The sequence below is a fragment of the Armigeres subalbatus genome, chromosome 3, assembly GCF_024139115.2.
Source record: "Armigeres subalbatus isolate Guangzhou_Male chromosome 3, GZ_Asu_2, whole genome shotgun sequence".
NCBI classification, from domain to species: Eukaryota; Metazoa; Arthropoda; class Insecta; order Diptera; family Culicidae; genus Armigeres; species Armigeres subalbatus.
Genome location: NC_085141.1, coordinates 8,143,228 through 8,170,612, shown reverse-complemented (window position 1 = coordinate 8,170,612; position 27,385 = coordinate 8,143,228). Strand labels below are relative to the sequence as shown.

Genomic DNA, 27,385 nt, shown 5'->3' with positions numbered 1-27,385 from the left:
CTTGTGAATCATCTTTCAATAGATCCAACTCAGCGCTGATTGACGGTATGTCGGTGCTTGATATGAACCAACTTAACCCAGTTATCAATCATAGTGATCGTATACTGGACCTGGTTTTCTGCTATGAGAAAGATGCTTGCCAGTGTAGCATTACTGAAGCCGATGAGCCACTGGTTGCTATGGATGCATTCCATCCTGCTCTCCTAGTATCACTTAACTGTCCGCAGAAGATACCCTTTATAGATACCATGGAACTTTCTCAGTTCAATTTTCGTAAAACTGATTTCTCCGCATTAAACCGTGCCATTTTAGAAAATGACTGGACACCACTGTATACTGCTGAAAATGTGAACGATGCTGTTAGAATCCTCACTGATACGCTTCTCGAGTTGTTTCGGGTCTATGCTCCTGCAACTCGTCGTACTCAAGGTCAACCTTGGTCGAACCAACGCCTGAGAATATTAAAACGTAAACGTGCTAAAGCCTTACGGCACTATTCTGCCAATCGGAATATAGTTACAAAACAAGAGTTTCAGGTCGCTAGTAATAGATATAAGAACTATAACCGACTACTATATTCATATTATGTGCGACGAAGACAAAATGATTTGAAGCGTAATCCCAAGCGCTTCTGGACATTTGTGAATGAAAAGCGTAAAGTAAATGGGTTTCCTCCGTTATGTCCTATGATACTGAAGCAGCATCATCTTCTGCGGAGATATGCAATCTATTTGCAAGCCATTTCTCCGCAGCACATCGTAGCCGCTCTTCGTAATGTCCTAGAAGGACTACTAGGAATGCAGAACATCGTTTTCACGAAGCGAATATTTGTGATGCTATCACCAAACTGAAAACATCTTGCCAACCAGGACCAAATGGTATACCACCCACTGTTTTCAAAAAGTGTGCCTTGGCACTCTGCGCTCCTCTATCTGCTATTTGCAATCAATCTATGGCACAATCAGTTTTCCCAGATTCATGGAAGAAATCCATCCTTATCCCAGTTTTCAAAAAAGGCAACCGTGGCAATGTGAACAAGTATCGCGGTATCACATCTTTATGTTTACAATTAATTGCATATTATTCGGCAACTCGGCCGTACGAAAACCATTTTTTGTTAAATATCTTAGCTGTGCATATGCACAGCGCCATGTTTCGAAATGGACAAATTGATATGAAATTTGAAAAGAATCCACGTGTCTTGGAGGACTCAGACCCTCAACCTCCTACTCTCTAGATAGGCGTGATAACCCCTACACAACAAGACCATAAAGGTCACGTTTGCGGAAAAGCCATCAGAATCCAGTACCAACCTCCACCGCGGTTAGCTCTCTTTTTTGCAAATTGAATATCTTTCAGATGCTTGCTTTGCCCAATCTCCACATTTGCTTTACCGTTGTATATACACAGCCAAGCGAGTGCACAATGTTTATTAAACGAGAGGATCACTCCATGCCCCCAGCAACGGACTGGGCAGGACGGTATAGAATGCGAATTCAATCGCACTCTGCTGTGCCAAAGGCTTGCTTGGCTAAAGCATTTGATGAGTTTGATTGCCTTCACGTAAACGGTCGCGTGTACTCAGACGACGATTCTTTTTCGCAAATTTCATATCAATTTGTCCATTTCGAAACATATGCTGTGCATATGCACAGCTAAGATTTTTAACAAAAAAATGGCCGAGTTGCCGAATAATATGCAATTAATTGTAATCAAGTGTCGGTCTTTCACCGTCATTAGTCGTCTGAGTACACGCGACCGTTTACGTGAAGGCAATCAAACTCATCAAATGCTTTAGCTAAGCAAGCCTTTGGCACAGCAGAGTGCGATTGAATTCGCATTCTATACCGTCCCGCCCAGTCCGTTGCTGGGGGCATGGAGTGCGATCCTCTCGTTTAATAAACAATGTGCACTCGCTTGGCTGTGGATATACAACAGTAAAGCAAATGTGGAGATTGGGCAAATCAAGCATCCGAAAGATATTCAATTTGCAAAAGAGAGCTAACCGCGGTGGAGGTTGGTACTGGATTCTGATGGCTTTTCCGCAAACGTGACCTTTAAGTGGTCTTGTTGTGTAGGGGTTATCACGCCTATCTAGAGAGTAGGAGGTTGAGGGTCTGAGTCCCTCCAAGACACGTGGATTCTTTTTCGCAAATTTCATATCAATTTGTCCATTTCGAAACATATGCTGTGCATATGCACAGCTAAGATATTTAACACATCTTTATGTGCAGGATCAAAGTTACTTGAAATTCTGGTTCACAAAATACTGTTTCATGAAGTAAGGAATTATATTTCAAATGATCAACATGGCTTCTTTGCTGGTTGATCAACAGTCACTAACCTCACAGAATTTACATCGTTCTGCTTATGTAATATGGAATACGGGTGTCAAGTAGACACTATATACACTGATCTGAAAGCTGCATTCGATCGTGTTGACCACAACCTTCTCCTTGCGAAGATCCAGCGGATGGGTGCTGCGCCAAAATTTGTTAACTGGTTAAAATCATACCTAATTAATCGACGTCTGTCTGTGAAGATTGGTGGAGCTCAGTCTAATTCCTTCTCGAATTTTTCCGGTGTTCCTTAAGGCAGCAACCTAGGCCCTTTTGCTGTTTTCCTTGTTCATCAATGATGTTTGCGCTGTTCTCCCTAGAGGCTGCCGACTTCTGTATGCAGATGATCTTAAAATATATATCGTTATTAAGTCCCTCGAAGACTGTTTGAAACTCCAGAAACTTGTTGATGCCTTCGCAGAATGGTGTGGAATCAACGAGATGTTAATCAGTACTAAAAAATGCTCGGTTATATCTTTCACCCGTAAAAAGAACCCAATCAATTGGAACTATGATATTGAAGGTGAAATAGTCGCGAGAGAATCAGTAGTTAAGGATCTTGGCGTTCAACTAGACACAAAACTGTCTTTTCGAGAGCATTACTCGTATGTTATTGCGAAAGCTAATCGAAACCTGGGATTTATCTTCAGAATATCAAATGAATTCAAGGATCCGTACTGCTTGCGAGCATTGTATTTCTCGCTAGTGCGGTCTGTACTTGAATATGCTGCTGTCGTGGAGCCCTTATTCTGAAAGCTGGACTTCGAGAATAGAAGCCGTCCAATCTCGTTTTGTTCGTTATGCGTTGAGGTATCTTCCTTGGCGTGACCCTTTCAACTTACCATCATACCGGAGTCGCTGCCGTTTGCTTGCAATGGACACATTAACTAGGAGACGTCAGGTGGAAAGAGTTCTGTTTATACAAAAAGTGATAACCGGATATATTGATTCATCCAATTTGCTAGCTCAAATCAACATAAATGCTATTCCTCGTAACTTAAGACAAACGAACTTTTTAAGATTGGACTATAGACGCACTGGCTATGGTCAGAACGAGCCAATACGTATAATGTGTTGTATGTTTAATAGTGTTTACAGTTTATTTGATTTTTCTATAAGCACAAGTAATTTCAGACTACGATTGTTGCAATCTAATGCATTTGCCTAGCTTAAGTTTTATTCATGTAGACAATGATGTCAGATGAATGTACCAATTAATAAATAAAAAAAATAAAAAAAAAAAGAATACAAACAAATACCATGAAGGCGTCACACAACTTCTTTATTCTTTTATAACTGCCTCCGTTACCAAGGTCGAACCCTATTCCTGGACTCTATGGAGTTCGTAGACTACCTGGAGTCCTCGACAACAACAAGAACTACTTAGAATACACACATATACCAAGAAGGGGTCACGCAACTTGTTTATTCTTCGATAACTGCCTCCATTACGGAGATTGATCCGAAGATCTTGACTTTATGGAGTTCGTAGACTACCTGGAACTCAGGACAACAACAAGAACTACATGAAATACAAACATATATCAAGAAGGGGTCACGCAACTTGCTTATTTTTCAATAACTGCCTCCGTTACCGAGGTCGATCCCCAGACCTTGACTCTATGGAGTTCGTAGACTACCTGGAGTCCTCGACAACAACAAGAACTACTTGGAATACACACATATACCAAGAAGGGGTCACGCAACTTGTTTATTCTTCGATAACTGCCTCCATTACGGAGATTGATCCGAAGATCTTGACTGTATGGAGTTTGTAGACTACCTGGAACTCACGACAACAACAAGAACTACATGAAATACAAACATATACCAAGAAGGGGTCACGCAAATTGTTTATTTTTCGATAAACGCCTCCATTACGGAGATTGTTCCGAAGACCTTGACTGTGTGGAGTTCGTAGACTACCTGGAACTCACAAAAACAACAAGAACTGCATGAAAAAGAAACATATGCCAAGAAGGGGTCACAAAACATGTTTATTCTTCAATAACTGCCTCCATTACGGAGATTGATCCACCGACCTTGAATCTATGGAGTTCGTAGACTACCTGGAGCCCACGACAACAACAAGAACTACTTAGAATACAAACATATGCCAAGAAGGGGTCACGCAACTTATTTATTCTTCGTTAACTGCCTCCATTACGGAGATTGATTCGAAGACCTTGACTGTATGGAGTTCGTAGACTACCTGGAATCAATAACAGCAACAAGAACAACTTGGAATGTTTTAAGAAAAGGTCATTGGATGACCCGGAACATATACTGTGAAAGCATTATATGCTAAGCACCATAAAGAGCATGTACCGTTTTTGAATTTGCACGATAGACCTTTGGTTACGTTAGCAGACCATAAGATCTTATTCCAGAGATTTTTTGGATGACTTAGGCCTTCCTCCAGGGGTTTTTGGAGACCCAGAATATATACTGTGAACACCGACTATTCTAAGAAGCGCAATGAGCATGTAATATATTTGAAACTGGTTGATAGTCCTTCGGTTAAGTGTGTACACTCTTAAGCCTTACTTCAAAGATTTCTTGTATAACCATGAACAGAAGCTGTAAACCTTGACAAAGGGTAAAATGTATATGAGTTTCTGTTTCCAAAACTGTCAAAATTATCCAAATCGGTTGAAAATTGTTAAAGTTATGAAAATATCAATTTAGTGGAACACGGGTACCCTGTCGGCCATCCACGTGGTAAAAAAAAATCAGATGCCCCTCCCCACGTCCCTCCTCACTGTATCCACGTGATTTTCTCACAGATGCTACATTTTATGGAGTTCTTAGATGTCACCGAGTTTTAGCTTTCAGCATTAAAAAATTCATTGAAATATCACCACTTGAATTTGAAAAAGGAACACGGGTACCCCGTCGGCCGCATAAGGGTTAAAGATTTCATGATACAGAACTTTAAGCAATTGAAGAAGGTCCTCATGGAAAAGTGACCGCTGTTCCCCGTAAATGACTCAAAAACTAGCAAATTCAATTCAAAGCGTCTTCAGAGCGTACCAATAGTTAAAATAAAGCTTTCGACTTTTTAAACAATGTGTTGAGCATTGTGTAGACAATTTTTGGGTGTAAATAATCCTTCTTCTGTTAATAAGCTCAATGAAAAAAGATACATACGTTCGTTCAAATAATTAAATCTCGGTTAACTTTTTAAAAGGACCTAAGTAGCATTTTTTCATGAATTAATTTGAATATTGCAATCAACAGTCCAATATGAAAGCTTTTGATTGTAGTACTCAAATTAATTCATGAAAAAAATGTTACTTGGGTACTGTTGGGAAAAGTTAAGCGAGAAATATGTTCTGTTTTCAGACAAGAAAACAAGCGACAGTGCAATGGTTGTTACGTCAACTATGAAATCATGGGAAGTATAGTAGATATGGTACTTGATTGAAGCATTTGCGATGGGATCTACTGCTCGGAATACACGTTCTCCGGCCAGCGGGCGGCCATTCAAAGTTCCAAGTTCCGACTTTCCAATCGTTGACCTTTTCCATTGCTGGGTCTGTTGTCGTTGAATCCATCCATTTGCTCTACTCTGGGTTGCTTGGTCACTTAGGATCAATAACGGCAGTCCAACTTTCATTCTTCAATAAAAGTACCTTTATACAAAAACTCCTGGTATCGTAGTTGCTCATATGTTGAGCTTTGCAAAGTTTTAAGCTTTTGTTTTTATTCGTCCTTCAAACTTCACAGCCCATAAACTATTGGCTATATGAGAGAAAACACAAAAAAAGAAAAAGAAAAATAAAAACGCATGTGTTCAGCATTGGTTTAACATGTAATGACTTTTTTTACAAAAGAAAACTTTATAATTGAACTTCAATGTTTGCTACCATTATCGTTGTGCTGCATTGCAATTCCAATTCCAACAATTCATTCACTGTGAATGTCTTCGGTTTTCCTGAACTTGAAAATTAATTGTTATTCGACTCTTCTCTTTTTTAAAGTTTTATAATGGCTTCAAAGCAATTTAATAAAGCAAAATAGTTGCAATAAATACTTTATAAAACCAAACATGTTATTGGAGCCAACGTTACGAAGCAATTTTACTTGTCACCAGTTGTATACTTTCCGTTATTGTTATCGTTCGAGAACAACTCCCCATCATGTTGGAACCGCTCCATGCTCGGGTTTCTGCTTCCCCAAAACACACAAACAAGCGGAAAGTGAAATGAGTTTTGATTTCTTTTTTCCAATTTTGGGTTGTTGGCTGCAGTTTTCGTGGTCACGTTCACGCGATGCTATCGACATCGCACGGGAAAAGATCGATTTCCTCGAATGGTATTGGTTTGTGGGTAGGGATAAGGGGTGTTTTTTTTTATCGGAATCGAATTGTAAGCCATTTGTGGGCAATTTTCAATATTTAAATTATCAGTTAGCTCAACTGTGAACGTAAAAGACGCTCCAACTGTGACGAATAGCTTTCATTTGTGTTTCTATACTACCTAAAACAGTATTTTCTGACTACCCTTTGATTTGTTCCGCAACAGGCAGTGGCATGCGAGCACGCGTTCTGCCGGGCATGCATTACGGAGTGGCTTTCGCGCCAGCCGACTTGTCCAGTGGATCGGAACCCCATCACCAACAGTAACCTACGCGCTGTGCCCAGAATCTTGCGAAACCTGCTCTCCCGGTTGAATATCAGCTGCGAGAACGCCATCTATGGGTGTACGTTGGTCCTGAAACTGGACACGCTGGCCACCCACATCGAGGAATGCGAACACAATCCGAAACGCCCGCTCCCGTGCGAGAAGGGCTGCGGATTCGTGATTCCAAAGGACGAGTACAAGGACCACAACTGCTTCCGGGAGCTGCGCTCGCTGGTGCACAACCAACAGCAGAAGATGAGCGAGCTGAAGAACGAAATCAACGATCAGAACCTGGTGATAAACGAGCTGAAGCGAGAACTGAATCTGGTGAAGGATTTTATGAGGGCGATGCGCGTGTCGAATCCCGCGATGCGGGCCATCGCCGATCAGATGGAGCGGGACGAAGTGACGAGGTGGTGCAATGGACTGGCGCGAGCTCGAGTCACCCGATGGGGTGGGATGATTTCCACCCCGGATGAGGCTCTGCAGGTTCTTAGTCATTATTCTTTTGAAGTATTGTATGAGTTGGGTTCACTATTCTTTTCTTTATGAATATTTTAGTTGATGATTAAACGAGCGCTCTCGGAATCGGGCTGCCCACCGCATATACTCGACGACCTGATGGAGAACTGTCACGAGCGACGGTGGCCCCGAGGGCTGAGTTCGTTAGAGACACGCCAGAATAACCGACGGATATACGAAAACTATGTATGTCGACGGATTCCTGGTGAGTATCTTTGGAAGTAGGATAGAAACTTTGCTAACTCCGGAATTGACGGTAAAGTTGTCAAATAACCTAAGTTTTAAATTCTCCTACCAATTAGAAGTAGTAATGTGATGGTCCTGGTACCATTGCGAATAGCATGTTTCTGCGCAGCTATAATATTATTCAGAAACAAGGCCAACTTAAGGTTTAACCTGCTATACGCATGTGAATCAAGATCATCCAAATTCTCGTATACGGACGACCGGAACTTTTTGAAGGATATGATTCGTTTTCACATTTTTTTTTCTGACATAAATGAGAATAGACACTGCGAGAATACGAATGAGTACTGTTCAATATCTGAGATGCAAAACAATCGATGTCCTTTATCACGGTGTCTACTACCTTAAAAAACCTGGAAAACCTGAAATTATCAGGGGATTCCTAACACAATCAAGGAAATTTCAAAAGTATCTCAAAAACACTTCTACATCTAAGACAACACGTCTAGAGGAAACTACAAGAAATTCACATTCGCATTCGCATTAATTGAGGTACCCCCTTTTGAAAGTAGGCTTCCAAGCCTTTAAATTCAGAGTTCTTTGAATGGAGCCTTCCGAGTCTCTTGAAAGAAGCTTCTAAAACTCTTGAAAGTAGGCTTCCACACCTCTTGGAAAGAGAATTCCGAGCCGCTTGAATGACGGCTTTCGAGCCACTTGAAAGGAGGCTTCCTTTGCATATTGGATTCTTGAAAGAATCTTCTAAGCCTCCTGACAAAAGATTTCTGAGCTTCTTAAAGGAAGGCTTCGGAGCCTTTTGAAAGGAGGCTTCCGATTCACTTGAAAGTAGGTTTTCGAGCCTCTTTTGAGCTTTTTGGAAGTAGACTTCCGGTACCTCTTAAAAGGAGGTTGAGCCTCTTGAAAGGAGCTTCTGGATCTCTTGAAAATAGGCTTCCTCACCTCTTGGTAAGATACTTCTGAGCGTCTTGTAGAGAGCCTTTCGAGCCTCTCGAATGGCGGCTTTCGAGTCCCTTCAAAGGAGGCTTCTTTTGTATCTTGAAAGGACGCTTCTTAGCCTCTTGAAAGTAAACTTCTAAGCCTTTTGAACGAAGAATTCCAAGCTACTTGAAGGGAGGCCTCAAGGAGCCTTCCGGGCTTTTTGAAAGAAGGTTTCCGGCCTTCTTAAAATGAGGCTTCCGAGCCTCTTGATAGTCCTTCACTCTACCACAGCTCCATTCAACACTTCGAAGGGATAGCATGTTGACTCACCATAAAAACCATACGAATATGAAGTTTTGTACCCGGGGATTTTGTTACTTGAATGCACGATCACCAAAATAAATTGTGAATTGTAAAAACGTTCAACGATGCTAAATCAAACATAAAGATACACTCAACTTATCTGTAACTTAATTTAAACAAACAATTCAATTTTTAAAGACGCATTGAAGTTACATTGTAAAAAAATATGCAACTTAATGATTTTGTTTCGTGTTTGCAACATGCAGTGCAGTATTCTTTGATGGTTTGTTTCCAAATACCAAACGCGTACTGTATTGCAATGTTGATGAAATATTGATCACAATTCGAATGTTTTTGACATATTGATGCAACTTTTTCGTGCTTTGATGTTTTTCCAATGCTTTTAATGATACTGAATAGAAACAAGGTGCTTTTTGGAAGATGTTGCGTGTGCTACTTAGGAGGCTTCCGAGTCTCTTGATAAGAGGCTTTCACGCCTCTTGCAAGGAGGCTTCCGAGCCTCTTGAAAGTAGACTTCCATGTCTCTTGAAAGTAGACTTTCAAGGTTCTTGAAAGGAGCTTTCCGAGCCGAGTTTTTTGTAACAAGGCTTCCGACTTTCTTTAAAGGAGTCTTCTCTGAAAAAAGCCTTCATGCCTCTTAAACGGAGGCTTCCGAACCTTTAGATTTCAGATTTTTTTTCAGATTTTCTTCTAGATTTCAGTTCAAAAGCATATTCCTAACATATTATTCAACATTTTGTTTAGATCGGGTAGATTGCATTAAAGATTTTTCAAATTTGCTCTTTCGACGTTTTGTTTTAAAATAAAATTACACAATTATCAAAACTTCATCAAAAAGTTTCGATTGGAATTTAATACGTCCGCCATTACGCATTTTTGTCCAAGGTACCCTTGTTACAGACGTCGTTATGAAAAATTATGCTTGATATTAAATCAACCTACACACAAACAAAGCAACAAAAAAACGGTAAATTTTAATAGTGACAATAAATAAACTGAAAGTGACGTCACGGGGTCTAAAACAATTGGTAGGTCCAGAGTGGACGTTTTTCTTTTATTTATCGGCTAAACCAATCGATGGTCAGACGGACAGTCTGGTCAATCAGGAGAATCAGGAGAAACACCGAAAAGCTAATTCTGGTAGCTGTCGTGTGAGAGTTTCGAGTCCACACCGAACCAAAGCTACCTTTTGCCGTCTTTCTCAACAACAATGAGTATCACCCTAAACCAGAGGTAATCGTCGTCCTACGTCGATCGATCGCCCACTTCTAAGCTATGGGGCTCGAAAACTATGACGCTCCCTGGGTGCTAAACAATCCCGACCCGGCAAATGAATGATTTGGTCCCACCGCAATCCAAGGCACGACGGTTATTGAAGTTCGATCAAACACAATTCAACAATTCCCGTCAGCCATCGGAGTAATCGAGACCACCCAATTCCAACCAACAACAACTCAAAGCGCAAGTATCTCTATAGATGTGGCATCAGAATAAATAATGCATAGTTAGAAATGCATCTACCTTATAACTAATAAGGGGAAGTTGCCCCGATTATTGATGTTTCCTCTGCTTTTGATGTTTGTTTCGTATTCCGGGCTCACAAAGGTGCCATCATGCCTCGTCGGTCTCCCCTCCCCCATATTTTTTGCTTTCAAAAGTCCAGTTTTTAAAATTTTCTGTCGATTTAAATAGCTACCAGAGTATTTTATTAACATTGGATGGGTAGTTCATTTTTGCGTTGATGGGGGGAAATGCTTATCTAATCTTCCGGTCAATGTCATCATATAGTGCATATACTCCTGTATATATACGATTGTGATGCATCACCAGTGCTACGATGTGCACGTATTACCTGGCAATCTAACTGCATTGATTGTCTGCCTTTTCAGAATTCCCAATAATATTCCGTTTAAATATCACAAATGATGGTTAATTGTTTGTGCTAAGGGAAAGAAAAGTGCAGTGGGTATCGGCCAAGTTCCCCCTGGCGGTGCTAAAATGATAAGCGGGAACAATACCTAATTCCATTTAAATCTTTTTAGTATCATTAGTGATTAGCACGCGTCATCATTTTATGTGGGGGCACGCATGGAACATATTTTTCAACACGGGTGTCAGGCGGCTGACCCATGATCGACCAAAATAGTAAAATTTAGCTAGAATATTTTAATTTTGAATGATTTTTATTTTATTTTTTATTTTTGCCATCAAATGATTAGGAGCTTAAGGAGCATCACATAACGCAAGAGAGGGTAAAACTCTGCGTTGCATAGAAAAGTTAGGAGGTCCCCGATTCGATGCATTGTTGCACTGTCGTGCGGAGCATGGTTGTCCCTGTCGTTTATGGCGATGTCGTTCCTGCATCTATGACGCCTTTGCTTGAACAAATCATTTTATGTAATGGCGGGACATGTTAATAATTCATTCTAGTTCTCAAATCTTGTGGTAGGTACTTCTGGAGGCTGTCAAGGTGGTGGGAGGGACATTGCCTATGAGTGGCAGAGGCGGCTGTGCTCTGGGCGGCAGCATGGTGAAAGCAGTTTCGGGATAGTTAGGATTCAGTTTTCATACTTAAGAGAATATCTAGAATAATATATTTTGATGAGCCAACCTCCATTTTTAATCACGAGCTTTATTTAGTAGCATAGGTTATCAGTACTCGTAATATACTTAATTCGGTGGGTACGCTTGGAACACATTTTTAACTCAAGTTCGACCAAAATTGTAAAATTTAATTGATTTATTTTAATTCAGTTTAATTATTTTAATCTTTCTGCGTCAAGTGGTTAGGTATTTGTTCCCCCACTCCTTCTGCTCCCTCCTTTTCTATTTTATGTTTACAAACTTAAACCAACGTGATCACACTAATCCCAAACTGCACGTACCTCTATCATATCAATCTACATACGAATCTACATACAAGAAGCGACAATCACCAGAAAACGGATTTCAATCATTTCCCTTTTACCATAAGTATAAATCATCTAAGCTATAATAAACTCCATCGTAGCGATTCCGAACTGTCTATTATGAACATAAACACAACCGTTTCTATCTCTACAAACATTTCTCTAATAAAAAGGTTCCATAGCAATCGCTAGAGCCGGAAGCGGTCAACAAGCCGCTCCATACTCTCCTCCTCTATCTTCTATTATCTCACAATTTTACTACCCTGAAACTGAACTGTTTCGGACCCCTTATGGGTCTGAAGCAGAGGACGGGACACTCGAGCCTACCAGTCAGTGGATGGAAAGGTCCGTTGTGATAAAGGGTCTATCACAAGCCTCGGATAACCTGGAATAAGTTTTCCACGAGTCGAGTTCACATTGATTTCATGAGTTCTATAAATTAATCGTCACGTTGAAAATTTAAGCCAGCAGTGTAAACGTATTGCCTAATGTCATACAACGTAGATTGGCCACGGCCCGGGGATACGTTGAGTATAACAAGAATAACAAGAATTGGATGGGTAGTTCATTTTTGCGTTGCTGTGTGCGTGCATGACATAAAATATAAAATTCCTTGATGACGAAAAGAGAACTTATTTGTTCATTGTTTGACTCAATTATTAAACTTGGATGCACAAGACACCATCAAGTTTGGTTCTGCCTGTAGGGATACATCAAGCATGGTTAAGAATATGATCAATTTTGTCAGGGATTCTACAAAACGGGCTCTTAGGGATCAATTTTGTCTGGGATTCTGTTTCAGGCTCTCGAATCAAATGATACCACCAATTTAGGACCGCTTTGCCCAGTAAGATGGACTGTAAAGTATGTGTCGATGTCGTCTTTCCTGGCGAACTATTCTGGTTTAGTTGAATTTTTCAACTTTGTCTGACAATGATGCTTCAGGCGACGCGGAGCGGTTTATGGTGCAACGAGATGTGCTTCTGCAGTTGTTAATAGAAGGCATCAAAGCTGCTGACAGTGTCTCAGATTTCGTGGACTATTTGCAGGAACAACCACATTTGGTAGATCTTCTGCCAAAATTTGTAAAGGTATTCATCACAGTTCATCACCATTCCTATATCTGTCCATATCCATTCTATATCCATCCCTATGTACTTCGTCTTCGACGTGTTGATGACTAGTCCGATCCGCGTAGCTTCCCTCTTCAGTCTGATGTAGGCTTCTCCATCTTCTCAAAGTTACGTGCCATAATATCTATGTCGTCGGCGAAGCCAAATAGCTGGACGGACTTATTGAAAATTGTACCACTCGTGTTAATCCCTGCTCTTCGTATTACCCCTTCCAAAGCGATGTTGAATAGCAGACACGAAAGACCATCACCTTGCCGTAACCCTCTGCGCGTTTCGAAGGGACTCGAGAATGCCTCTGAAACTCGAACTACGCACATCACCCGATCCATCGTCGCTTTGATCAACCGTGTCAGTTTATCCGGAAATCCGTGTTCGTGCATTAGCTGCCATAGCTGGTCCCGATCGATTGTATCATATGCGGCTTTGAAGTCGATGGATAGATGATGTGTGGGAACGTTGTATTTGCGGAATTTCAGCAGTACTTGGCGAATGGCGAACACCTGGTCCGTGGTGGAGCGTTCGCCTATAAAACCCGCCTAGTACTGCCCCACGAACTCCCGTGCAATTGGTGCTAGTCCACGGCATAAAATTTGGGAAAGTAATTTGTAGGCGGCGTTCAGCAATGTGATTGCGCGGTAGTTGCTACAATCCAGCTTATCGCCCTTTTTGTAGATTGGACTCACGACACTTTCCATCCACTCCTGCGGCAAAACTTTCTCCTCCCAAACCTTCGTAATGACCCAGTGCAGCGCTCTAGCCAGTGCCTCAACACCGTGTTTAAAGTTGGTTAACCACAGGGGCTTTGTTGTTCTTCAGCTGGCCAATCTCCTGCTGGATTTCCTGGAGATCCGGAGCCGGTAGAATTATGTCCTGCGCGCGTTCCCCCAGGTCCATCACCATACCGCCATCTTCGTCTAGTCTACCGTCTTGTAGCCGCCCAATGTTAAGTCGCGACGTCCTACTTCGACGCGTGTTGTACACTGTCGAGAGTTTTGAGCGTAGGCATACCGGAACGAGTGGTCGGATTCAATATTCGCACTGCGGTAAGTGCGGACATTCGTGATGTCGGAGAAGAATTTACCGTCGATAAGAACGTGGTCGATTTGGTTTTCCGTTTCTTGGTTAGGTGATCTCTATGTGGCCTTGTGGACGTTTTTGCGGGGAAAGAAGGTGCTTCGGACTACCATTCCGCGAGAGGCTGCGAAGTTTATGCATCGTTGGCCGTTGTCATTCGATACGGTGTGCAGACTATCCGGTCCGATGACCGGTCTATACATTTCCTCCCTTCCACAGGTACGTTCATGTCACCGATGACGATTTTGACGTCCCGCAGTGGGCATCCATCGTATGTCTGCTCCAGCTGTGCGTAGAACGCTTCTTTCTCGTCGTCGGGTCTCCCTTCGTGTGGGCAGTGCACGTTGATGATGCTATAGTTGAAGAAACGGCCTTTAATCATCAGCTTGCACATCCTTGCGTTGATTGGCTGCCACCCAATCACGCGTTGGCGCATCTTACCCAGCACTATGAAGCCGGTTCCCAGCTCGTTGGTGGTGCCACAGCTTTGGTAGAAGGTAGCCGCTCGATGCCCGCTTTTCCACACTTTCTGTCCTGTCCAGCAGATTTCCTGCAGCGCTACGACATCGAAGTTGCGGGGATGTAATTCATCGTAGATTATCCTGTCGCAACCTGCGAAGCCTAGCGACTTGCAGTTCCATGTTCCAAGCTTCCAATCGTGATCCTTTATTCGTCGCCTGGGTCTTTGTCGATTATATCGAGTCGCTTTTTCTCTTATATTGTTCGTAATTATTGGATTTCCAGGCGGCTTATTGGGCCTGCGCAAATCTCCTGTCTTGTCGGAGGGCCGTCGTGTCAGGGCTGTTTAGCGTTCCACCTAACACCAGGACGTGGGCTTGTGCGCTTTGAGCGGCACACGGTCGCTTTGGTGGGGCCTACTTGCGGCTACATGCAGCTTTCTATAGGAATTTAACAGGGCCCATGGCCTAGGGAGGGATCGTCAAGCCCTTGGACATAGTCCCTGCTAGCAACAACAATGAGTATCACCCTAAACCAGAGACAATCGTCGCCCTACGTCGATCGATCGTCCACTTCTAAGCCATGGGGGCTCGAAAGCTATGCCGTTCCCTGAATGCCAAACTATCCCGACCCGGCAAACGATCGATTCGGCCCCACCGCACTCCAAGGCACGACGGTTATTGAATTTCGACCAAACACAATTCAACAATTCTCGTCGGCCATCGGAGTCATCGAGACCACCCAATTCCAACCACCAACAACTCAAAGCGCAAGTATCTCTATAGATGTGACGTCAGAATAAATAATGTATAGTTAGAAATGCCTCTACCTTATAACTAATAAGGGAAAGTTGCCCCCAATTTTGATGTTTCCTCTGCTTTTGATGTTTGTTTCGTATTCCGGGCTCACAAAGGTGCCATCATGCCTCGTCGGTCTGTGTCCTTTAACTGAACGGTGGCGTAGTGAGAATGAGCTATCAATCTGAATGAATCACCCTGAAGATCCTAAATCCCAAGTCAGAAGGAGCTCTTGTTTCACTTTCTCTAAAAAATGACCGAATTTTAAGTCTAAAAGGATTCTCGAAGAAATTTTAGAAGAAAATCTGAAGAAATCTTATTTACGAAGGTATTCACGAAAGATTTTCTCAATAAATTTTCGAAGGATTTCGAAATTATCGTATTGATCGCGAGTCCAATTCTCGCTGTCTCCCTCTTAAAAGGCACAAAAGCATTTTCCACGGCACGGCTAATATCGATATCATATCGTTCACAAATTCCAGAAGCATATGCATATATTTTGTGATAATGGCGATATTCAGCCGATAGGTACTCCTTCCGCCGACGTCACTCATCCATCGTAATAAAAATGTGTATATGATGCGCACAATGGTTTCATAATAAACGTTGCGATTCGAACTTACCCAACTTTTCCCAACCTTTTTTCTTTCGGGATGAATTAATCCGTCCATTACATTGAATTTTGGCGGGATAATAGATTTGATGGAAGCCGACAAGTCCTCCCATCTGCACACCCGTCTTGTTGGATATATGGGGTAGCACAAATCACGTTTTGTTGGATATATGGGGTAGGGAGTGTAGCAGGTCCATTTTTGGTAAACGGTATGTCGGATGTAGCGCATAGTTTAATCAAGATTAAACAAAACTTAATCAAACGTTTACTAATAATACTCACCGACTACGCAAAGCAAAACAAAAAATCCGGATCGCGCAATCGTTCTGCGTTCAAATCTGAACTTGACCAATCACGCATACGGACTGATTAAAGATCAGCGAAAGGTACGCGAAACTGTATGCACTTATGCTTTTCCCCATCATATATCATATACCATATATTACTTCATTAAGACTATAAAAGTCAGATGAAAAAGATTAATAAATACAAATACAAATACAAATACAAATATGGCTGAGGGAAATGCTCAAGAGCTTTCACTCAACAGGGTCAGATATTGATTGGTCGTTTCAACAGTTGGTTATCCTGCGAATCTTTGGCCATGATCATTGAACTTCTCTGGGGGCATCACTGAAATGTGCAATGCTATATACTGCCCTAACTCGCATATCAGTCTCATGCCGTTTTTTCATATACTGACAATAGTAGACATCTAGTAAGGTAGTATGGGTTCCCTGCAAGTTCACTAGTAGATGTTGAACTAACATTCCTCCCCTTCTTTCCGTGATAGCAAGAACGTGGCCAGGTATACAGCTGCTATTGTATAGGAAAAGATACTTATCCCAAGTACCAATATACAGTAGATTGCTCAAAAGCATTGTATACCAAACAAACTGAAAACTTATTTTGATACTTTCATTTGCAATATCAAATTTTGGTGACCCTGTGGTCGAGTTAAGGTGGTTATACAACAAAGCCACAAATCGGCCATCTTGGAGACCACGTGCTTTTTCTAATGATTTTTCAAGAGCACGAATTAGAACCACAACGCCAATGGGGATGAAATATTCGTAGATCGTCTGCTTACTTATGCTAAACAATCGACTACAATTTCAGCATTGTACGAAAATTATTATGCTAGATTTGCACTTTTGATAATAGGAGTAGAAAACCGCGTGGTGAATTTAAAATTCACCACTTGGCTTGATTGTATAATCACCTTAATAGTAATCACATCAAAAGTTGAGAACTAAATTTTGTATCCAAATAAACAAAATGATAACAATTTTTGATATCACGGAAAACAAAAAAAAACTTATTTTGATATTGGGCAATTTTTCTACGCTTTACACAATGAGTTTTCATTATGATAATGACTATATCGAGCAAAGACAAAAAAAAATCCCCATTTGATATTATTTTGATCCATGGATCATATAGTGATATCAAAATACTGATATCTTATTTAGTTACTCGTTTGATCGACCACATATTATGCGATATCACGATCTTCAACTAGATTAGTTATCATTTAGTTATTTTTCAGAAAAAATATCTTATTCAGTTCCAGTTTTGTTTTAATTTATTTGAGATGATATCAAATTAAAAATATCAAAATTAGTTTGACTTTTGATGTTGAATCATTTTATTTCATTATTATTCAGTCTTATTCGATAACTGATAATAGAAAATAATTTTATCTCGGTTTATTGCTTATGACGTAATGAATAAGCTTCCTGTAGTTCGAGGCCACTTTGATGGCTGCAGAATGATCGTCGTGCAGGAGATATTATAATTTATCTTTTCAAAACGTAAGAAAAATCTTCATATACCTTTTAACGGAGAATAATTTCTATTCATATAGAAGATAGGGATGGTACTTTTATTATGTATGATATTTTTCTGGATTTTTCTACCGCCCTTTCCTAATGTTAGATTTACTTCAATAACTTTTTTTGCAAATAATTTTTCATTCATAGGAACGTAAAAATGACAGACCCCTCCTCCCTCTTTAAGCTGTCACCTAATAAGTGTACGGCCTCAAATATGTTTTCATGCGGTTTATAGAATACGGACTCTCACGGTGTCTTTGTCCGAAGAGGCTTATTTTTAAAATGTTCTATTGGGGTCATTTTTCCATACATTTTGGGGGGGGGGGAGGGTTAAATCGGCTATTATTTGAGATTTCCATGAAGTTTGCACCAAAAATAGAGAAAAAATAAAAATTGTTCTAGATCCCCCGAGAGAACATTTTAGTTCATCCACTTTATGGAAGAGGAGAGCATATACTTTCGCGTGGTGGGTGTTTCAGAGATACTTATTTTTGAAAAATAATATTTCCCCATAGAGACACCGTAACTCTATTTATTATTTTCAGTTATTAAAATAATATCAAAATATGTTATTTGCTAGAGTACTCTGCAATTTTATATCGAAATATGTTATAGTTATGATATCAAAAACTCAATTTGTTGTAGTTATGATATCAAAAACTCAATATGTGTGGTAGGGAGAAACAGGCCTTTAAATATGGGACAAGATATTTTTAAATAAGTATGGTGGCCAAAATTAAACTATTCGATTAAGATAACATCGCTGTTGTAACACAAACAAAAATGATACTCAAAAATAGGGGGCGCGTGTATTTGTAGAACATAGAAAAGAAGCATTTCAGTTCTTGTTATAAATATCTCAGGGAGAGTTAATTTACGTGGCTAATGTTACCTGATTCCGGAGTCAATATGAACTTCCTACAGTACTAAGTATAAATTAAATTAACATTTATCATTTACAGGAAAACAAGCCGTCCTCGTACTGCACTGCGACAATACCCACATGTCCGAGGACGTAATGGTGGAACCGGGCCTGGTCATGATATTTGCTCATGGAATAGAGTAAGATAGTCGCACATCTGTGGAACGGAAATACCGACGAATGCTTGTTGTGATGCTGCTCAGTGAGAACGTGCAAAAAAAAGATACACGACATCTGCTTCTTGGAAATACTGAGATTCGGACATGGAAACACCAACCCCAGAAATAGACAGATGACCACTTGCCACCACCGTTAAATGCGAGGAAAATTTACAAACTCCTCACCCTTTTCTACTGTGACTCGTATTATGCGTAAAATGTTTTGACTGCTTCGGTGCCATTTTTCGAATGAACGGAGAGCACAATTTAAGTTTAATGACAAAAATAGCACAATCACATTGCGGGGCTCAAATGCGTCGAAATTCCGAAGTGTCAAAACCTCTTGCCAATATATCGCAAATGTGTAGTGACCCAGTTTTAGTTTCAATGCCTTTTGAATTCATGCAATAATGTACTATTTTCTTCTTAATTCACAATTTGATAACACAAAACAAAACTCACTTTGAATCATATCAGTCAGTGTATGTGTAAAACAAGAAGTCGAATCGAATGAAAGTAATGAAAATGATCTCTGGATTTGGAATCCCCCTTATTTGAAACAGAAATGGAAGCATCTTGCTCTACTAGTGCTGTGAGCGCGCGTGTTTGGTAAAGCGAATGAGGAAGTGAAGCAAGATTGCAGAATGTGGTCACATTTTGCGTGCTGGTTTGAAATCAAAGTCTCAGCGTTCGTTTTACGAATCAAAATTTGTTTGATTGGAGTAATAAAAAATTGCAAACCAATCGATACTATTAGGAATTGCCAAAAGTTTTTTTTTGCTAGTGATAATCGCCTAAAAATCTATAACTTTTCTCGGATCTATGTAAGATTAGGTTTTAGTTTTGATTCATGACTAGCGGACTTAAAAAGGATATTAGATAGGAGGAAGAGAAGAAATTTCTCAATTGCGCTGAGAAGGACGTGGAGAAGCTAGTTGCATTGATCTTTTTTTAGCTTCTTAAGTTTAATTCTAATGCTTGTAGTGTATTCTGCAGAAAGAATAAAGACCACTTCGATGAAAAAATCGTATCACTGCGCCAAAGATCCGAAACATTCTTCCGTTGTTGATGCGCACTGCAACGCTTAATGGCAGTTTTCGTTGGATAAATGTGCAAACAGTACTGTAAAAATATTTTTTGCAATTCCGGATCATTATCATTGGCCTCCGAAGGGAGGGTTGTGGTAATAGTCGGAAGGAAAAGCTGATGGATCGTCTTGGCTTGACGGTGCGATCTGCTTCTCGCTGGCGTCTTCCCTCTTTGGCTTACATGGGTAGAGCCCAGGACGATACCGGAATGACTCTGCCGAGAGGAGTCCTCTTTATCGGTTAGGGCACCGGTTCGGGCCCGAGGAATTGCTCTTTGGCGTATCATAGCCGCGCACGGCTAGCGCGTTTAGATGTCTTTTACGGTTTAAGCGTAGTGGCCAGCTAGGGACCACTAGGTCGATCGTGTGCTTCGCCAACCGTAGTTTGGCACACAAAAGGCCCTGTGAGGTTAACGGGAAAACTTTCATCAAATGCCGTACTTAACGCAACTAGTCATTAGTTTTACGTTAGTTTTAAGTTAATTTAAGTCGGGTTGCACTAAACTATGCATGTACCTGATCGAACTTAATAACACACCCGTATTTCTACCACTCACTCTATCACTAGGACACTTGGAAAAATTACTTCTTTCGATCCGAAGCACACAAGCCAGAATTAAGGGGATGGCGGAATCTGATTGCGCCTCAATCACTCCCAAGATGGGAATTTTCTTTTTATTACCACCCCATTTTGTTCCTCGATTTGCGCGCGCCTGCATGTCGTGTTGTTGCACCCACTAATGTTCAACATGTCTCCTCTTTGTACCCACACTACTGTTATACAATTCAAATTTACAAAAACACTAACGCTACCAAGGATGTTATCGATCATTTAGTAATCTGCCTTCGATCATTTAGTAGTTTTTCAATAACTCATTCCAGAGGCTAAATTTCAAAATGTGTTGTATGGTGGAATTCATGTGCAAAGGTTTATCTACAACTCTGCCTAACAGTTCGTTGTTTGAATTTCATTAATAACGGAGCTAAAACGCTAGTAGCAGTAACTTAGACTAAATGATTGCATATTTTGTAATCATTTAGTATAAGTATAGCAACTATCATCGTAACTCCTTTAGCAGTGGAATTCGAACATAGGCCTGTTAAGGGGGTACGCCGTTTGGCATAAAGCCGTTTGGCATAAAGTCGTTTGGCATAAACTAATTTGGCATAATAGTCGTTTGGCATAATAGCCGTTTGGCATAATGGTCGTTTGGCATAATTGATTAAAAACAATATGTACTCAGAAAAATGACAATTCTTTCAGCAAAGTTGTTATTCGCATTTATGTAGGTTATAATTACAATATGATTTTTCCCTTCATTTGCACATAGTCTGTTCTTTCAGTTTAGATGGTTACACTTTAATAATTGATATTCTTATCAAGGATTTAGGTTCATTACAATTTCCCAGAAAACTGTCTGTCGAAAATCGTACCATTTGAATCTTTTTCCCAGAATATATTTACTAATTCCTCAGAACGTATTATTCCCCAAAAAGTGTAAGTAAAAGTAATTCTATTTTATTGAATTTTTGTTCGCATCATTTTTTAAATCAAACGGTCGCTCGAGATAGACGAAACACGTGATGTGGCCTTTCTTTTAAATCACGCGTTTGCTCGGTGCAATGCGAAAGGGGAGGATACTCCTTCTTTTAAATTACGCAATAGCTCGGGACAATAAATAAGAGCTAATGATGCCTTCTTTAAAAGCCGCGTTTGTTCGGAGCAATGCAAAAAAGATTTTTCTTCTTTTAAAGCACGCGTTTGCTCGGTGCAATGCGAAAGTGTTGATGATGCCTTCTTTTAAAGCACGCGTTTGCTCGATGCAATGCGAAAGGGGAGGATACTGCTTGTTGTTAGTGCAATGCGAAAGGAGAGATAATTCCTTTTTTATATTACGCGATTGCTCGGGATGATGAAAAAGAGTTGATGATGCCTTCTTTTAAAGCACACGTTTGTTCGGAGCAATGCAAAATGGAAGATCATTCCTTCTTTTAACCCTTAAATGCGCAATGTTGTTTTAAAACAACAAACCGAAAATACGTTCAATGTTAATAATTTCAATGGTTATTTACGTTAAAAATATTCCCGACGATTTCTAAAAAAAATCGCCTTGCGCCTTTAAGGGTTAAATTACGCGATTGCTCGGCATAATGCAAAAGAGTTTATGATGCCTTCTTTTGAAGCACGCGTTTGTTTGGTGCAATGCAAAGGAGATCATTCCTTCTTTTAATATACGCGATTGCTCAGGATAATCCAAAAAGTTGATGATGCCTTTCTTTGAAGGGACCATTTGCTCGGTGCAATGCAAAAGGAGATCATTCATTCTTTTATATTACGCGATTGCTCGGAATAATGCAAAAGAGTTGATGATGCCTTCTTTGAAAGCATGCGCCTTTTTTATTGTCAATATCAAGAAGTCTATGTTGAAGTCCAGCCTTAAGTTCCGTAAAGAATATGATTATTGAAAATAAGATCATTTTCATTACGTTATGCCAAACGACCATGATGCCAAACGACTATTATGCCAAATGACCATTATGCCAAACGACTTTATGCCAAACGGCTTTATGCCAAATGACTTTATGCCAAACGGGGTAGCCCCACCTGTTAAGGAGAGTTGTAGAAAACCTTTGCACCATACTATACCACCACCATTGTCCACCATACAACACATGTTGAAATTTAGCCTCTGGAATGAGTTATTGAAAAACTACTAAATGATCGAAGGCAGATTACTAAATGATCGATAACATCCTTGAAAGCTACTAACACTAATTTTTATTTTATTACGCATTGCAAGAAACATTTGGATTCCAGGGAAATTCTAGCGCGCTTACCAGTAAATCTCCCACCCAAATGATCATAGTCGTCCATGATATCACGTGCTTGTGTATCCGAATTATTCTGTCATTGGAAAGTGTTTTATGGCGAATTTAAATAATAACATCAGTATGAATCTAATCTAAGCTAACATCAGTATGAATTCTATTTGAATTAAAAAGCTCTGAAACTTGTGCTGACTGAAGTGTCTTATATATCTTATTATCATTCACCGATATCCGTACGGAAGATTTTCCTGATGTTCAGATACAGAAGAAATTCTGTTGTATTTTATCTGCGGTTCACATAAAAGGGAAGATGTTGACGCTCTATTGCATATCTACACGAAATCAACATTTCGGTATGTTCCCGAAGAATTTCCAAATCATGTAGTCACAAAACGTTGTCAGAATCTTCTACGAAGTGGACACATTTTTTATTGAAAACATTGAAAAGTTTGAACATGTTTGTTTTATTTTCCATAAAACACTTTTGTAAATAGGTATCTCGAAGGACCACTCACTTATTCCATTCGATTTGTTGTCCTGATGGTCTGTACTCTATTTTATCCAAATCGAAAAACGTTGAGTTATCGAAGTTATCGAGTTAATCTTATTGGAAGTTGATATGAAAAAATGTATAGACGCATATCGATTTTCAGAACGTTACAAGCCTTATTTATGATTATGAACTATTAAACACACCCAGTTCTTACAATGTTTCATACACATTCGTTATCCGATGATATTTTGAGCATCTTCACTGCAACAACCAACACTCAACAGGCACTGGAAGTCCCAAGGAATAGAGGATAACTCTCGCATTAAATAGCAAGATGAGCTTGGCCCACACTGGACAATCCAATTAATGGTTTTGAAATTTATCAATTTTAGTTAATAATTTATAGACTAAACGAAAACGTACAATCCAATGATAAATGCAAAACAAAGCTTACTGTCAACAAGCAGAAACATGAATTACTCAATGCTTGCTATGCAACATTTCCTCTATGCGGAGATAGCTGACTGCGCGTTATTTCCGCGGATCAATCCAAATTTTTCTTTTTCTCCGTAATACTAACAATATTTTTTCATTTTCGCGGTTTTCGTGCTTTTCGCGGATTTGTCGCGGATTTCCTCTTCCAGTCGCGAAAATCGCGGTTCTTTGAAAATTGTTGCGAAAATCGCGGATTTATATTAACGCTCTCTCGAAAATTGCAATTTTAGAATTTTCTGAAATTGATTGGATAAATATAAAATGCTAATGTTTTTTATGTGAGTAAGCAATATTTTGGGATACACATTAGGCCGATACAAATATTTAAAATCTATTTTGTCTCCCCCTCGGATTTTTTTTTTGCCAAAAAATAATATTTTAAAGGGGCAACAAAATAAAATTCGGATAATTTTGAGGATTTTCAAAACATTCTTTAACAAATCCGAGGAGTTTTATTAAATATTTGTAACGGCCTTATATCCTAATAATATTTAAGTTATCGTGTAATTGTTTGTTGATTTTCACACGATATTTGATAAAACATCTTTTGACCTGACAAATTGATCATATTGTAATTCTGGATTTCTGGGACGCTGAATTGTGTTTAGGAGTTTTAGAAGACCCCGATTTTTTTTTTTTGCTGATGACTAATGTTGTAAAAGGTAATCTGCATGTCATTTGACTAATTTGACCACACTTGAGTGGTCCTTCATTTTTAATCGAAGGTACATTGATATAAATATAAACATCTGAGGCTTGAGAATGGATTTTTTCGTAAATGTCACTTATCATTTGAAATAATGTGATTTGAATGACATTTTACCTCTCACACTACATATTAATTGCTGTCCTGTTAGTTAGACGCTACAGATTTGCTACTCCTCAGCGCTATAAGTTCGTTACACTATATAATTTGATATCGCGCTTCTAAAAAAATATTTGAAGAAAAGAATGCCAATGCCATTTTTTACAACACCGCTCGTGCCTGAGCACATTGCAGAAATAGAGACTCCATGGGAACTCACGGTTTGTTGTAAATCCGACGATCCACTGCTCGCGATAGATGGATGGTCAATAGACAATGCATTCCCTCCGACTATTGAGTACCGTGGGAAGCTTCTTTTGGCAGCTACTTTGGGGTGGGGCTACTTTGGATATCTTGAAGAAAGAATTATAACGTAAATGCAGGTCAATTGAAGAATAGGTAGGAAATTGTTGACGTGATACTCGCTTTGATAGAAGCCGACGAGTCATCTGCACCAGAGACGTTTTGCCTTTCTCGTACAACAAAGTTGTACCAGAAGGCTATAATTTCCTCAAAAAGCCAAATTTTGATAGAAGGCTCAGAGACCCATAGTGTTATATACCAATCGACTCAGCTCGAAAACTGAGCACATGTCTGACTGTGTGTGTGTGTGTGTGTGTGTGTGTGTGTGTGTGTGTGTGTGTGTGTGTGTGTGTGTGTGTGTGTGTGTGTGTGTGTGTGTGTGTGTGTGTGTGTGTGTGTGTGTGTGTGTGTGTGTGTGTGTGTGTGTGTGTGTGTGTGTGTGTGTGTGTGTGTGTGTGTGTGTGTGTGTGTGTGTGTGTGTGTGTGTGTGTGTGTGTGTGTGTGTGTGTGTGTGTGTGTGTGTGTGTGTGTGTGTGTGTGTGTGTGTGTGTGTGTGTGTGTGTGTGTGTGTGTGTGTGTGTGTGTGTGTGTGTGTGTGTGTGTGTGTGTGTGTGTGTTATTGTTAAACACGTTCCATATAGAAGGACTTGACCGATTCGAGTGCAACTAGTTTCATTCGACGGAGAAACTTTCCTAGTTGGACACTATTGTTTTTGTTTGCTAATAACTCATTCGATTTGAATAATATTTCTATTTTTCTTTTAACAAATACGCTGTTTACATGCACACTTTAAGTCATTAATCAATTTAGCCATGACGCAATCCATTACTCTCATAATAATTGCTTAAAAATTACTCAATTATTGAGTAATTTATAAGCAGCGTGATAGAGTTGCATCAAATATTTTAACCGCCAAGATGTAGGCAATTAGCACAGCAGTTACAACATTAATTCGAATCCAACATATCGAATCGAGAAAGGCATAATCACCACTTGGGGATAAATTAGGGTTTTTATAGATAGAGACCCGCAAACAGTGAAGCCGAAAGTACCAAGCGAACCGTCAAACGCGGTACCAAACGAGCAAAGTAAACAAACATTACCAATCGGTACTAAATGAAAGATAGGTATTGTTGCTCCCAACGACTGCGAATCAAAATTCTATGAACTTCCTTCCAAATAAGTTTATTTCTTGGCGAAAGTTATAAAATTCCTAACGAGAAAATATGTATAAGTAGTTAGGCTTAATTTCAATAGTTATGTAAATTCATCTTACTTTTAGTGATTCTGCTGTTTTTAGAGTACAAAATTTCACCTATTGACGGTACAGCATCACAGTAAATATGCTTGCAAGTATGAACCCGTAGAAACCTATGCATGTACATATTTATATTAGGCTTTAGGATTATGTTTTAGATTGTACTAAGTTTTGCTCACCTTTTCAGAGCTGCGGCTAGTAGAAAGCAAATATAACTTGTTAAGTATTCACCTAGTACTGCTAGTAGTTCACTTTCTAGGTTAAGAAAATACATAGGATAAGAATATGATTGCACTTAACACTTAATTCTCACCTTTACAATTATATGTAGTACTTAAGTATATATAATTAGCGTATAAGCAATACTAGATATAGAAAGTAGGTTTAAGAGAGTAGTTTAACACTTGCCAACAATTTACTTCAGACCTTGTGGTTTGTTTTGTCTTTATTACTCTTTGTGATATCTATCGCGCGACGATCCCTTGCATGTCGGCGGGTGTGGTTGAGTTCAACCGTCAGTTGATAGATTGGAATGCGCGAAAGCTTCAGTTGAAGCGTATTCGTTTCCACGCCTACGTCGAGTACAGCTAAGGACTGGTCGCTCGTAAATACCTCCAGATGCAGTCTGCACGGTTGCCCATCTTACTTGACCATCCCTAGCTGGACATGTGGCTATCACTCGGCCTTTCGGCCAACTATTTCGGGGTAGCTTCGAATCCACGATGATGACCAAATCTCCAACTGTTATCGGCTTCACCGCGTCGAACCATTTAGTTCTACGAGTAATCGTAGGTAAATAGTCCCGAACCCATAGCTTCCAGAAGGCGTCCGCCATCATCTGCGACTGCTTCCAACTATTCTTAAGCAATGACCCACTGTCGTCCAGAGGGACCCACGATCTCAGGCCGTTGGCTGACCCCACCAGAAAATGATTGGGAGTCAACACCAGGGAATCGTCGCTATCAACGGGAATGTTAGTTAGAGGACGAGAGTTGATAATGTTCTCGATCTCTATCAACGTATTCTCCAGTGTTTCATGGGTCGGAAGCCTGCTTGGCTGTAATCGTTCCAGGTTCTGTTTGACACTCCGGATCAAACGCTCCCACGCTCCACCCATGTGGGGCGTGACAGGCGGGTTGAAGGACCACTCAGTGCGGCTCGATGTAAATTCTTTCATAAGGGCATTGTGGTTCCAGTTTGGTTACGCTTTGCAACTCCTTGCTCGCAGCTCGGAAATTGGTTCCACGGTCGCTGTAGATCATTGCAGGAACACCCCTTCTGG

At 40.1% G+C, this 27,385-nt stretch overlaps 2 protein-coding genes across 4 annotated transcripts in view; both read left to right on the top strand.

Moving 5' to 3' along the window:
* Nucleotides 1-19,857, top strand: part of LOC134225586 (E3 ubiquitin-protein ligase NRDP1) — a 40,518-nt gene extending 20,661 nt beyond the window's left edge. For all 3 annotated transcript variants that reach the window (XM_062705781.1, XM_062705780.1, XM_062705782.1), the window contains exons 3-5: nt 6,866-7,453; nt 7,526-7,691; nt 18,715-19,857. In XM_062705781.1, coding sequence (XP_062561765.1) covers nt 6,866-7,453; nt 7,526-7,691; nt 18,715-18,818 — 858 coding nt within the window. In that variant the 3' untranslated portion in view covers nt 18,819-19,857. The remainder of the gene's footprint in view (nt 1-6,865; nt 7,454-7,525; nt 7,692-18,714) is intronic.
* LOC134225588 (small ribosomal subunit protein uS12m) overlaps nt 1-27,385 on the top strand; it is a 124,454-nt gene that overhangs the window by 28,368 nt on the left and 68,701 nt on the right. The window lies entirely within an intron of this gene.